Here is a 12877-nt window from a genome sequence, read left to right on the forward strand (position 1 = left end):
AATGTACATGTACCAACACAAATCCACAACTATCAATATTCAAACCAATCAAATCCAACCAAACCAACCCAATCACCAAACCAACTGACTCTCGTACTCCTCGGACTCAGTCCGGCAAAACCAATCATCAGATTAAATACAGTGAAATGTATTAGTGCAAAAATATATTAAATTCACAAGAATTCTTTGGAGAAATACTTACAGTGCAATATAGCAATTTCCGAAAGATCACGAAGTTGAAAAAGGCGACGTCGGAGCAACACCACAGTGTAAAATACACTGTGGCCGTGGGTCACAGATACCCACTTTTCAACGAAGACAAACGAAGACCCAAAAATGATAGGGTAGGGCCTAGAGAGGTCGGTGAAGCCAATGGTGGTGGTGGTTTGCCGTGGGTGGCGGCGCAAGGGGTGGTTTTAGGCCAAAAATGTGCAAATCGGAAATGGACTTGGCGGGGCTTCACCGGTGACGGATCGGAGCCGGGGTTGGGTCCATTGGGTTGCTGGGAGGTCGAGGATGAAGTGGTGAAGAGATGGTGGCCGGAGGTGGCGCGACGGCGGCGCTGGAGCGAAAGTGACGCCGCGGCTTGGGGAGGCTCGTGGTGGTTAACGACGGCACAAGGGGGGCTGAGATTGGAGGGTTACCTTCGTCGGCAGCTGGGGAGGCTGGGGAGCCGGGCGGTGTCGACCACCGCCGGAGGACGGCGGCGGGCTGGGGGAGGGAAGGTTGCACGGCGAGAGAGAGAGAGAGAGCTACGTCCGTGCGCGGGAAGGGGAGGGGAAAAGAAGAAGAAAAGAAAAAGAGAAAGAAGAAGAAAAGAAAAATAAAAGGAAAAGAAAAATAGAGGGAAAAGAAATGAGGTCTAATCTTCATAACTTGGGTCATGAAAATGATCCAACGGAAAAGGTTTTAAAACAGCTAGTGAAATAAAATATTTCAAACACAATGACTATAATTAAAATAAATAATTAAACCCGATAATAATTTAATTTAATTCGAGAAGAAATTTAAACACATAACAATAATTAATTTAAAGAAAGCACTTCGAAAATAATTTTCGTAAACTAAAAATCATAAAAATAACCCAATTAAAATCCAATAATTTTAAAATAAGAGAATAAATTTTGAATTCATAAAAATAATTCCTTTAGTAAAAATACACTAAAATACGGGGTGTTACATTCTCCCCCCCTTAAATAAAATTTCGTCCTCGAAATTGGCAAGGTCAACATTAAGACTAAGACAGGAATAAGATTCAACTAAGACCAGACTTAAGAACATACTGCCAAAATAGTCCGATAAGGCCACTATAAGCAACAAGCTCAACCTTCTCTACGATCTGAAAAGGGCCAACATATCTTGGACTAAACTTTCCTTCCTTACCCAAGCGCTTAACGTCTTTCATAGGAGAGACTTTGAAATAAACTCATTCATCTACTTCAAATGATACGTCTCTTCTTCTCGTATCTGCAACTCTTATAGCGACTTTGCGCTTCCACCATTCTAGTCCTTATGAACTGAACTTGATCCTTCATTTCTTGAATTATCTCAGGCCCAAACAATTTGCTCTCTCCAACTTCATCCTAACACAAGGGCGATCTACACTTCATTCCATACAAAGTTTCATACAGGTCATCTGATTGGAGGAATGAAAACTGTTATTATAAGAGAACTCAATTAGCGGCATATGATTCTCCCAACTCCCCAAAAATTCCATGACACAAGACCGCATCATATCCTCCAGAGTCTGAATAGTACGCTCTGATTGGCCGTCCGTTTGGGGGGTGATACGCAGAACTAAACTTCAACTTAGTGCCTAAGACTGCCTGCAAACTCATCCAAAAATGGGACGTAAACCGCGGGTCCCGATCTGACACGATACTCTTGGATATTCCATGCAAACGCACTATCTCCTTGACATATATACGAGTCACTTTACCCAAAGAGTCAGTATTATTAACAGGCAAGAAATGGGCACTCTTGGTCAACCGATCCACAATCACCCAAATTGAATTCTTTCCATTAGGGGTCCTCGGCAAACCCTCAACATCCATAGAAATATCATCCCACTTCCACTCTGGAATAGGGAGAGGTTGAGGTCTACCTTGATACTCCGCTTTAACTTGATGGCACGTGGCACTTTCCTCAATGAACATGGCATTATCCAACATACTCATTTTAGTCCCCCAATGACACATCACGACCAGTATTCCTAGAGTGACTGCTATCCAAAATCTCATTTCCTCGAGAACCTTAATACAACATCCAATAAATTCCAATGGTCAAAAGCCCTTACAATAATATGTGCCAACTGCAATCAACTCCTATGCTCCAACTTCTAAACCTTCATTGAATTCTACTATTGGAAACCTAATAGCCACTTCCAATGTTAACCATCAATAACAGATTGCAAAACCAAATGATTAATCTCCAATTACAAGTATCTTGTCAAAATTCAAGTCACCACTAATTCCTCAAAATAGCACAATCTGAACTCCTGACTACAACAAAAATACCATGCTTCTGCTGTGCACTCTGATATTCACCACATGCATAAAACTTATGTCCTCATGAAACTAACACCATCGAGTACAAGGTGGCTACATTCCTACTAACCAAAACTCTTATCACAATTTGGTAGAAAATACTCTCTCCCAAAACCACGAGTTATAACTCAAATTCCTCAATTAACTCCTGCTGCCTTGATCAAAATCAAATTCCATAAAATACATCCATGATCATAGACAGAAACCCAATATCAAACAACCTTAGCATCCCAAACTGGAAATAAGCAATCTCAATCCAAAATACACTCATCTCATCTAAGATAAGAAACATACTTTAAAGACTCAATTCCAACCTAGCGAACCAAAAAGAGCGCCTAGAGATTTCTACCTAACAACCTAAACCCAAAAGCTCATCATCTACATTATGAACAACATCTAATCTAGCGATGACTAAACTCACTACGAACCACCATTGAGTACACCCAAACATGATCAAAACCATCTTGATAACTCGCCCACCTATTTCTACTCCTCCAAGCTAGCATTAACACAACTAGTTCATTCAATAGTACATTACTATTAAACCTCAGGGCAAACCATACCGATCAAATCTTCAATCTACCAAAAGCCATTGCAAAGCATCCAAGGATCCTAATGCTTTATTAACCCACATACTTGATCATATTATCCACTATTGATGCCTAAGCTTCAACTTTGAAGATCTTTCCTACACCATACATGATGTCCCAACAATCTCTCTTCAAGTTAAATAACAATATCCTTAATTCAACCAATTGGGTGCTCAATCTCCAAAAGAAAATATAGCCTCAAGAATTTAAATTCCTAGGTAACCTCAAGTCACAATTAATTCCTAAAAATAATTACAATAACTATTGTCAACCATGATTCCATTAAGTAACCCACTCGAGTACACACTTCGATCAACTCACCAAAAATTCTAAGCCAAGGTCTCGTGATTTAGTACTATTGTGTCGACTCCTCTTCAACACTTACCAAAGTCATTTTCTCCAAACCAAAATAAGACTAGAACCTATACCCTCTGAAATCAGCAAAAATCCTTTCTTAAATCCGCACCATCTATTATCCTTAAAATTTAATATGGATTAAATCATTAACGTGTCACTGTAACACCAAGTTAAAATAATTATTTAACCAAACTAGATCAACATCTCCAATCCCCAAAAAATACAAAAACTAGATCATTACCTTCCATCTCCAAAGGAATTCCCTCCTAAAAAAAATTTCTCACATTGATAACTCAACTCTCATCAATCCTATTTTAATTCAACCCTTCAACTCTAAAATTATAAAACCTTAACCGGGATAAAATCATTTCTTGAAATCCTCAAGATCGATGATCTTAAATCCAAAACATTCGCCTTATAAAACTTGTAAATTCTAAAACCCCAAATGTTATCAAATTGCTTATCAAGGTCGGCAAGATCGAAAACTTCTAATCTAAGTCATCATTTATTTGCTTGTTGAACCTACCACCTTAAATCTCATAACTTATTTCCTAAAAACTATGGGGCCACAACCTTAGATGAACTCCTCATAAATCTAACCTTGAAATTCGTTGATCTTACAATCTCCTACCCCATAGACTCATCACATAAATTCTACGGAACCTAAAACCTCAATTATCCTAAGCAATTTAAAACTATTCCCCTCCTTAGCAGCAACTTGAGTTCCTACTCCAATGAGTTCACCCAGACCATGATGTTCAAGCCTCGATATTTAAACAAACCAATCACCAAGAGTTCAGGCCTACTACACCAAATGTTCAAGCCTAACAATGACCTTCTCAGTCGTATCACCTTCCTGTCATAGCACAACCCTTAATCCGCCTTTCAATTTCGAACAAAACAAAACAAAACAAAATAAAATGAAATTCCATAAATAAAATAACATACGACGAAATGAATAAAACAATGAAGTAGTAAACAATAAAATGATTAAAACAATAAAATAATCCGCCATAAAATAAAACAAATAAAATAAAATAACATACAATAAAATAAATAAGCAACAAAATTATTATACAATAAAATAAATAAAGCCAATAAAACAATACTCTAAATTAAACAATTCAAACACGATCCAAAGCAACATAATAAAAATATAATAACATGAAATAACATAAATACGTTCATTTAACACAAAATAAAATAATCGTAAACTCATAATATACAATAAATAATTAAAACAAATAAAATAACATACCATAAAATCAAACAATAAAATAAATAAATAAACAAGTAGTATACAATAACTAAATAAAACCAATAAAAACCACAAATTTTAAATTAAATAATGTCAAATCACAACTTAGAAAAATTTTCTAGTACCTCACCATTTTCCTGCCAAAAGCAATCCTCAACCCCGCTTAAATCCAGATAAAACCAAACTCAACCAAAAGTAAACACCAACTAAACCAATAGCATAAATAAAATCAAATAATATAAATTAACATAAAATAAAATAACAATAAACTCATAATATAAAATAAATAACTTAACTTACCCCACTTCAACAAAAATTTATTATTTTAAAATAATAAAAATAATTTTCTGGTACTATCCTAAGGGACATGTGGTTTTACCCAGAGTCGAACTGCTCTGATACCACCTGTGGCGCCCCCAATCCCCCTTATATAAATACACGGGGATCAAGACACCAGGATGGTGACAACACGATCACACATCTCATCGAAGTGCCAGTGTGTGTACATGCAACGGTGTACAAATAAAATAACGCAGCGGATAGTCAACTAAGTACCAGAATTTAAAATACAATTTAAATATCATTAGAGGTTTAAAAGTAGTTATACAGTCATCCCCAAATAAAATTTAACACATGTCCCAAAATACAATAAGCAAAATAAAATAATAAAACCAGTGATCCCAGATCACTCATCGGGCGGAGCCGTCTCCTCATGCTCGCCCTCCTCCTCCTTATCTGCATCAAAATCTGCGTTACCACAAAATGGTACCGCAGGTAAGTATGACCCAAATAATCCTCAGAAAATAAAATGCATTTAATGCAACCAACATGCATGCATATGATGAAATATGCATTTTTTCTCAAAACATCGTTTACCCCGAAAATGACAATTTCCAACACACGCCAAAATCTCATTGGCCCAAATATCTGTAAAACATTTTCCCAGAAAATGGTTTACACAAAATCCACATACACTATTTTCCCAGAAAATAGCCAATTTAATCCTTTATTAACCTATGCACCATGGCCTCCCCTAGGGACCATCCGCACGTCCTGGCTTCGTAGCGATGCTCAGTTCTGCGTCCAGCGCGTACATGGCCAGACATCCTCTAGTCCCCGCCAGCAGAAGGACCACGGAGTCGGCACGAATCTCTCGTCCGATCCCATCGTCGCCCAGTGACAATCCAGGGGACGTTACTCAGTTTATTCCACTCCCGAGTAACCAGAGGAGCTCCACCGAGATAATGCCCCATCTCGGCTTGGGGTCGTGATACACACGCACCCAAAAATACTCTCACATAAAATCATAATTTTCCAAATCACACATGAGCATGAATGCACTACACGAAAACCCAGTTTTCTTTACAAACATGATAATGCATGAAATAATGAGATGTACATGTACCAACACAAATCCACAACTATCAATATTCAAACCAATCAAATCCAACCAAACCAACCCAATCACCAAACCAACTGACTCCCGTACTCCTCGGACTCAGTCCGGCAAAACCAATCATCAGATTAAATACAGTGAAATGTATTAGTGCAAAAATACATTAAATTCACAAGAATTTTTTGGAGAAATACTTACAGTGCAATATAGCAATTTCCGAAGGATCACGAAGTTGAAAAAGGCGACATCTGAGCAACACCACAGTGTAAAATACACTGTGGCCGTGGGTCACAGATACCCACTTTTCAACGAAGACAAACGAAGACCCAAAAATGATAGGGTAGGGCCTAGAGAAGTCGGTGAAGCCAATGGTGGTGGTGGTTTGCCGTGGGTGGCGGCGCAAGGGGTGGTTTTAGGCCAAAAATGTGCAAATCGGAAATGGACTTGGCGGGGCTTCACCGGTGACGGATCGGAGCCGGGGTTGGGTCCATTGGGTTGCTGAGAGGTTGAGGATGAAGTGGTGAAGAGATGGTGGCCGGAGGTGGCGCGACGGCGGCGCTGGAGCGAAAGTGACGCCGCGGCTTGGGGAGGCTCGTGGTGGTTAACGATGGCACAAGGGGGGCTGAGATTGGAGGGTTACCTTCGTCAGCAGCTGGGGAGGCTGGGGAGCCGGGCGGTGTCGACCACCGCCGGCGGACGGCGGCGGGCTGGGGGAGGGAAGGTTGCACGGCGAGAGAGAGAGAGAGAGAGCTACGTCCGTGCGCGGGAAGGGGAGGGGAAAAGAAGAAGAAAAGAGAAAAAGAAAGAAGAAGAAAAGGAAAAGAAAAGGAAAAGAAAAAGAAAAATAGAGGGAAAAGAAATGAGGTCCAATCCTCATAACTTGGGTCACGAAAATGATCCAACGGAAACGGTTTTAAAACAGCTAGTGAAATAAAATATTTCAAACACAATGACGATAATTAAAATAAATAATTAAACCCGATAATAATTTAATTTAATTCGAGAAGAAATTTAAACACATAACAATAATTAGTTTAAAGAAAGCACTTCGAAAATAATTTTCGTAAACTAAAAATCATAAAAATAACCCAATTAAAATCCAATAATTTTAAAATAAGAGAATAAATTTTGAATCCATAAAAATAATTCCTTCAGTAAAAATACACTAAAATACGGGGTGTTACAAGATCAGTCTCTTTTAAAAAAAAAAAAAACACTTTCAAACATGTTATGTTGTTTGGAAACACATTAAAAAAATACTTTCTGAGGTAAAAATGATGATTATTTGAATTTTCAAAGATTATGACCATATCATTGAAAATATGATAGCTATAATTATCTTAAAGCTGTATGGGCATTTTCATCTATTGACAATCTTTTTAAAATTAAAATTACGTTCCACATTATTCGAAAATGCACGTTTGAGATTAAACGTACTTTTTAGCTTATTTGAGATTAAAAATTCTTTAATATGTAACACCAAAAAACTTAATTTTTCCATTACAGAGCTAATTTTAAGGTTATTTAAAAACTTTCTAAGTATCTCAATTAAAATCAAGAAATTTCCGAATTTCATAATCCATCAAATAAAATATTTAGACCCATAGCCTAGCTATTCATGAAAAATCCAATAAATCTCAATTGAACTTTTCTCAATTTTAGCCTATTAATAAGATCTAAAATCACCAACTAAATTTTAATGGGCCAAAAAATTAAAATTCTTGGCCTATGGACCTAACTAAAATTCCAAACCAATCTCAATAAATATTAAATGATCATTGGCTCACCAAACATTGCTTATCAAACATAAGCATACAAAAATAATATAATAGACGTTAGCTTAGAACTTGAGGCACTAATTTTGGGACACTTTTATGTAGACCGTTACAATTTGAGGCACTAAAGTTTACTAATAGCATTAATTACGTTTTATTTTCTCAACTACTCCTCTTGCCCTATTATTTAGGGCAATGCTAATTGTACTTGTATCCACGTGACATTCTCGTCTATACATCACTTTCATTAAAAAAAAATACAAGAAAAGAAAAAAATTGTAAAAAGTCATGTATTATATATCTACTGCATGCTATGGTTATTTATTACTACCAATTATTAATATGATCACTTCTGAATAAAATAATATTGATGCTATTACATATTGAAAGAGCACTTCCAATGGTTAATCTATACATTTTTTTTATCTGATTACATCCCACTTTTCCTATTTTAACCAACTGTTTTTTAAGAGTGCCATTCTTGATTCAACAACTAATCTAATTTTTTTGTATATTTAATTTAAAAATTAAATAAATGAAAAAAAGTAGAGAGAAAATAGTAAAAATAGATAGATGAAAGAAGTGAAAAAAAGAAATAATAGAGAGAGAGAGATGTGTAAAAAATTTATACATGGATGAGTAGCATCAATCTATATTTAGATTGATACTTATTTTTAGGGCACTGCAAAATATATATACTACGACAAGCATAGAAAGATTATGACCTTATATTGTCGATCTTCTCTTTTTTCGTGGACTTGTAGCAAACTTCTCTTAAGAAAAAGGATAGAAAGAGATAGTTTAATTTTAGAAAGCTAAACAATAAAAATTAAATAAAACTTTATTCATCTGATTGAATTGACGATGAAGCTTGATTTGAATGATCTCTATCACCCTTTATCTCTCTCTTTAGTGATGGTTGGAGAGGCTTGAGAGGAACTTGTAAGCATTCAACATCTCCTTCAAGCATTTTGATGACTTTGTTCATTGAAGGACGATCGCTAGGCTTCAATTGTATGCACCATAATGCGACTATCATCATCTTCTTACATATTTTTCTTTCATCTTCTGTGGCATCTTGTATTTCTATATTCTTTCCATCATGGAATTGATCATATATCCAAGTGGGGAAGTAAATTTGGCTTAAATGTTCTGTAGATGCATGCAAGTTCTTTCTTTTGCTCACCATTTCCATCAACAACATTCCACATCAGCTTTGTATGAAACGCCTCCAATATTTTTGTAAAGCATTTCAGGAGCCATGTATCCAAACGTTCCTCTTGCACAAGTCAAAGGAACGATACTATCTTCCACCGGGTATAATTTCGCTAAGCCAAAATCCGAAACTTTGGGTTTCAAATTTTCATCAAGAAGAATGTTGTGAGGCTTAATGTCAAAATGTAAAATTTGCATGTCACATCCTTGATGTAAATACTCAATCCCGCGAGCCACTCCTAAAGCAATATCATATGTTTTCTCGTAGTTGAGGATATTTGCCTCTGATGAAAAAATGTGTTTGTTTAGAGATCCGTTGGGCATGAACTCGTATATAAGGGCACGCTTTGAACCATGAACACAAAAACCAATGAGTTGCACTATATTCACATGATGGATCCTTCCAATGGATGCTACTTCATTGATAAAATCTTGCCCATTTGCTTTGGATTGGCTTAACATCTTTACTGCTACTTGAAGTCCACTTCGAAGTGTTCCTTTAAATATTGTGCCAAATCCTCCTTCACCCAATCTTTCCCTAAAACCTTTAGTCATTTTCTTTATTTCTGAGAAAGAGTACCTTATTGGCATGAGATTAGTTTGGCTTTGCAGAAATTCCTCAACATCATTGTACACGGATAAGTGCCTCCTTCGCCATTTATATATAAAAAATGCAATCACAAATAGAGCACCTAATACTCTGATTGCCACATGCCAATATGGGGAGGAAAATACAAAATTAATTATATGAAAGCATTCCTATTATTGTTGCACTATCAGTCTAGCTACCTGTTATCACCATTGTATCGTACATTTGAAAAAATATATAGGTAGTATTCACAACCAATTACTCCATTTCAAAATTATTGTTTCGTATTTTAAGGAATGATTAATTTACTAAAACAATTAAAAAAGATAAAAAGAGAGAGATACATGAGATTCTTACCCAGCAGTAATCCAATTAATAAACCTGCCAAAGTATCTGCAAAAGAAGTAAAAGAATTATGTGCCAACAATTGTGTTATTACCAATTATATATAATACATATGATATCTTTTTGGGATAGGAAACTCACATTGTGAGATTGGTATGGGTTGATCTGCAGGTTTGACAAAAAATAAAGTTTCACGTTAGCGTCTGAATTCAATAATTAACAATTAGGCCTTAATTATTATAAGAGCACTGCTCGTTTTGACCGTTAGGCTAAAATTGTGTTTTTATTTTTTATTCAATTTTCTTATTCATAATTTTTTTATCATTTTAAAATATTTTTAAAAAATAGAAAAAAAATCAATATACTAATAGTCATTTCCTTAACTATCAAGTAAAAAAATAATTAAAAATAAAATAAAATATATTATGTGTCAAAATGAGGAGGCAAATTGAGTGGGCAAAATAGCATTTTCTTATTATAATGCTAGCTAAACTAAGATCAATAAATGTAGTCCCAAAACAAGTAGGAATTACTACTTGTGACAAAAATATATTCATTTTAATAAAAAATAGTCATTTTCATATGAAATAAATGAGAACAAATAAACAATTTAATGTGATATTCATGCCTCAGGTATTCAGTAAGAATTGAGTTTCGAAATGTTAAAGATAAGTTCAACATTAATCCTCAGAATTAACCATATAATCAATAATGGTACTACTAATCAAAATCAGGCAATAGAGGAACGTACAGATAAATTACAGTGCAATCGTCTTAAACTTGTTTGTTGAACCCAAATTATGCAAGGTCGTATTGACTAAAAAGATAAATTTAAAACTGCCACTTGTCCCAAAAGGTTAAGGTGTTGGGAAGAGGTAAATTTAATTATTTGTATTTAACTTAACACTCCACTCCCGTGTGAGCCATACTCTCCCTTAATAATTGGGCATGCCGCATGACTAACACGTGGAACATTTAATTAATTGAGTGAAGTTTAGAGTCAAGATTCAAACTTAGGATCTCTACTCTGATACCTTGTAAAATCACTACTTGTTTGAAAAGTTTAAGCTAATGAGAAGATGTAAATTTAATTATTTATACTTAATAAAATCTTAGTTTGAAACTTGAGTATAGTCTTCATATTCGTTGATGGATTGTCATGAGATGTTGAAAGTGATATTGATGATGAAGAGGCTAGCAGCTGAAATATCAAATTTGGAGTTGTGGTCAGTAATGAGTTGATATAAACCAAAGCCAACAAAGGCTAACATGAATAAGCTAAAAGATTGGGTGAGGTTTGGATAATGAGTTGAGTTGAGATGAATTAAGGTGAAAGTTGAATAAAATATTGTTAGAATATTATTATTTTTTTTTATTGTTGTTTTTTAATTTAAAGTTTTTTAATCATTTATTATATTTTGTGTGGAAATTTAGAAAAATTATAATGATTAGATGAGATGAGTTGGGATTAAACTTTAAATCCAAATGGGGCCAGAGCCAACAATGAGCTACATATGACCTTGATCAACAATAGAACTAAAATTAAAAGACTAAAAATAGGACCGAGACTTGAAACAATACTCAAAATAAAGAAGAATCTAATAAAAAAAGCTTACAGATAATAAAGATATTGCAAATACATGATTTAAAATGAAACATAGTTGAATGATGACAAAAATTTTATGAGAGGTAAAGATGGCAAAAGAACTTTGAGTTCTTTCTTCTACAATCGTCCTTTCCTTTTATTTATTTATTTTTTGTTAGCCAGAATTGGAGTTCTTTCAATTATGGAGCTAAGAGTCATCAGTACTAGATAGGGTAGAACACTTCAAAAGCGGTGATAAGTTATGTTCACATTAAATACATGATGAGTTATATATACTCGAAAACGTAGGTGATTTTAATAATATTATTCCAAAAGGAAAAAAATTGAAGACTAAGGGCTTATTTGAGTATAAGAATTGGAGATAAGAATTATGTTAATAGTAGTGAAATGGTTTGTGAAATGTAGTAAACCTTATTTTGTAATATGCCTTATTTATACCATATTTAGCTTATTATAGTTAACATATATCAAATATTATCTGACTTATTTTGTATTTATTGAATTTTCATTATTCCTCTAACCTTGTTCACTTATATATGGCATTCTATCATACATTTAGATACAAATAAATACAAGTTGTTCTCTCTCTTAATTCCCTTTTAACTTGTTTATCATGGCATCAAAGCCACCGATTTTCTAGTGCTTAGAAAGTCTTATACTTAATGTGTTATTTGATATTCTTTTCCATTAACCATATGTCCTCTAGAGACTTTCTAAGAACTTAATATATTGCTGCCCTCTCTCTCATCACCAATCACATACATCGGTTTACTCTCATGCATTGTACGACTTGTATAATCATCGTATTTGCGCAAACCACCACCACAGATTGATTCCTTGAATTATGGTCGATTTTTTGGTGCAAAAAGCACTCTGTTCTGGTCAAACATGCACCCCCACTTGCCGTCACTAGTTCCAACGCCCATTACGAATGCCTTTTCTCTCTCCCAACCCTAACATCTATCTCTTAGTTTGATTCCCTCTCAATCTTATATATATATATATATATATATATATATCTCTCTTTCTCTCTGTCCCCCATTTCTCTCACTTCGTTCTCTCTCTTCTCCCCCTTGTGTCGCAGCCCGTCATGTACTGCCGCTGCCAAGGCCTTGCTCCATAGGTCGAGCCGCCGCAATCCTTTGTTGTTGCCAGTTGCCGCTCATCATGTTGGTAAGTCTCTATTCATCCTTGTATCTC

The 12877-nt window shown here is 35.2% G+C and overlaps 1 protein-coding gene across 1 annotated transcript; it reads right to left on the reverse strand.

The window, feature by feature from the left end:
• Positions 1 to 9038: 9038 nt before the first annotated feature.
• LOC108979727 (rust resistance kinase Lr10-like) lies at positions 9039 to 9806 on the reverse strand. The gene has a single exon (XM_035693056.1). It carries the CDS (start codon positions 9726 to 9728, stop codon positions 9117 to 9119), a length of 612 nt encoding a protein of 203 aa, XP_035548949.1. The 5' UTR covers positions 9729 to 9806; the 3' UTR covers positions 9039 to 9116.
• Between the last annotated feature and the right edge of the window lie 3071 nt (positions 9807 to 12877).

This window comes from Juglans regia, chromosome 8 (genome assembly GCF_001411555.2).
Source record: "Juglans regia cultivar Chandler chromosome 8, Walnut 2.0, whole genome shotgun sequence".
In the NCBI taxonomy this organism is placed as follows: domain Eukaryota; kingdom Viridiplantae; phylum Streptophyta; class Magnoliopsida; order Fagales; family Juglandaceae; genus Juglans; species Juglans regia.

Excerpts from the sequence above, each read along its gene's own strand:
- LOC108979727 (XM_035693056.1), bottom strand. The coding sequence starts at position 9,728 with ATGCCAATAAGGTACTCTTTCTCAGAAATAAAGAAAATGACTAAAGGT.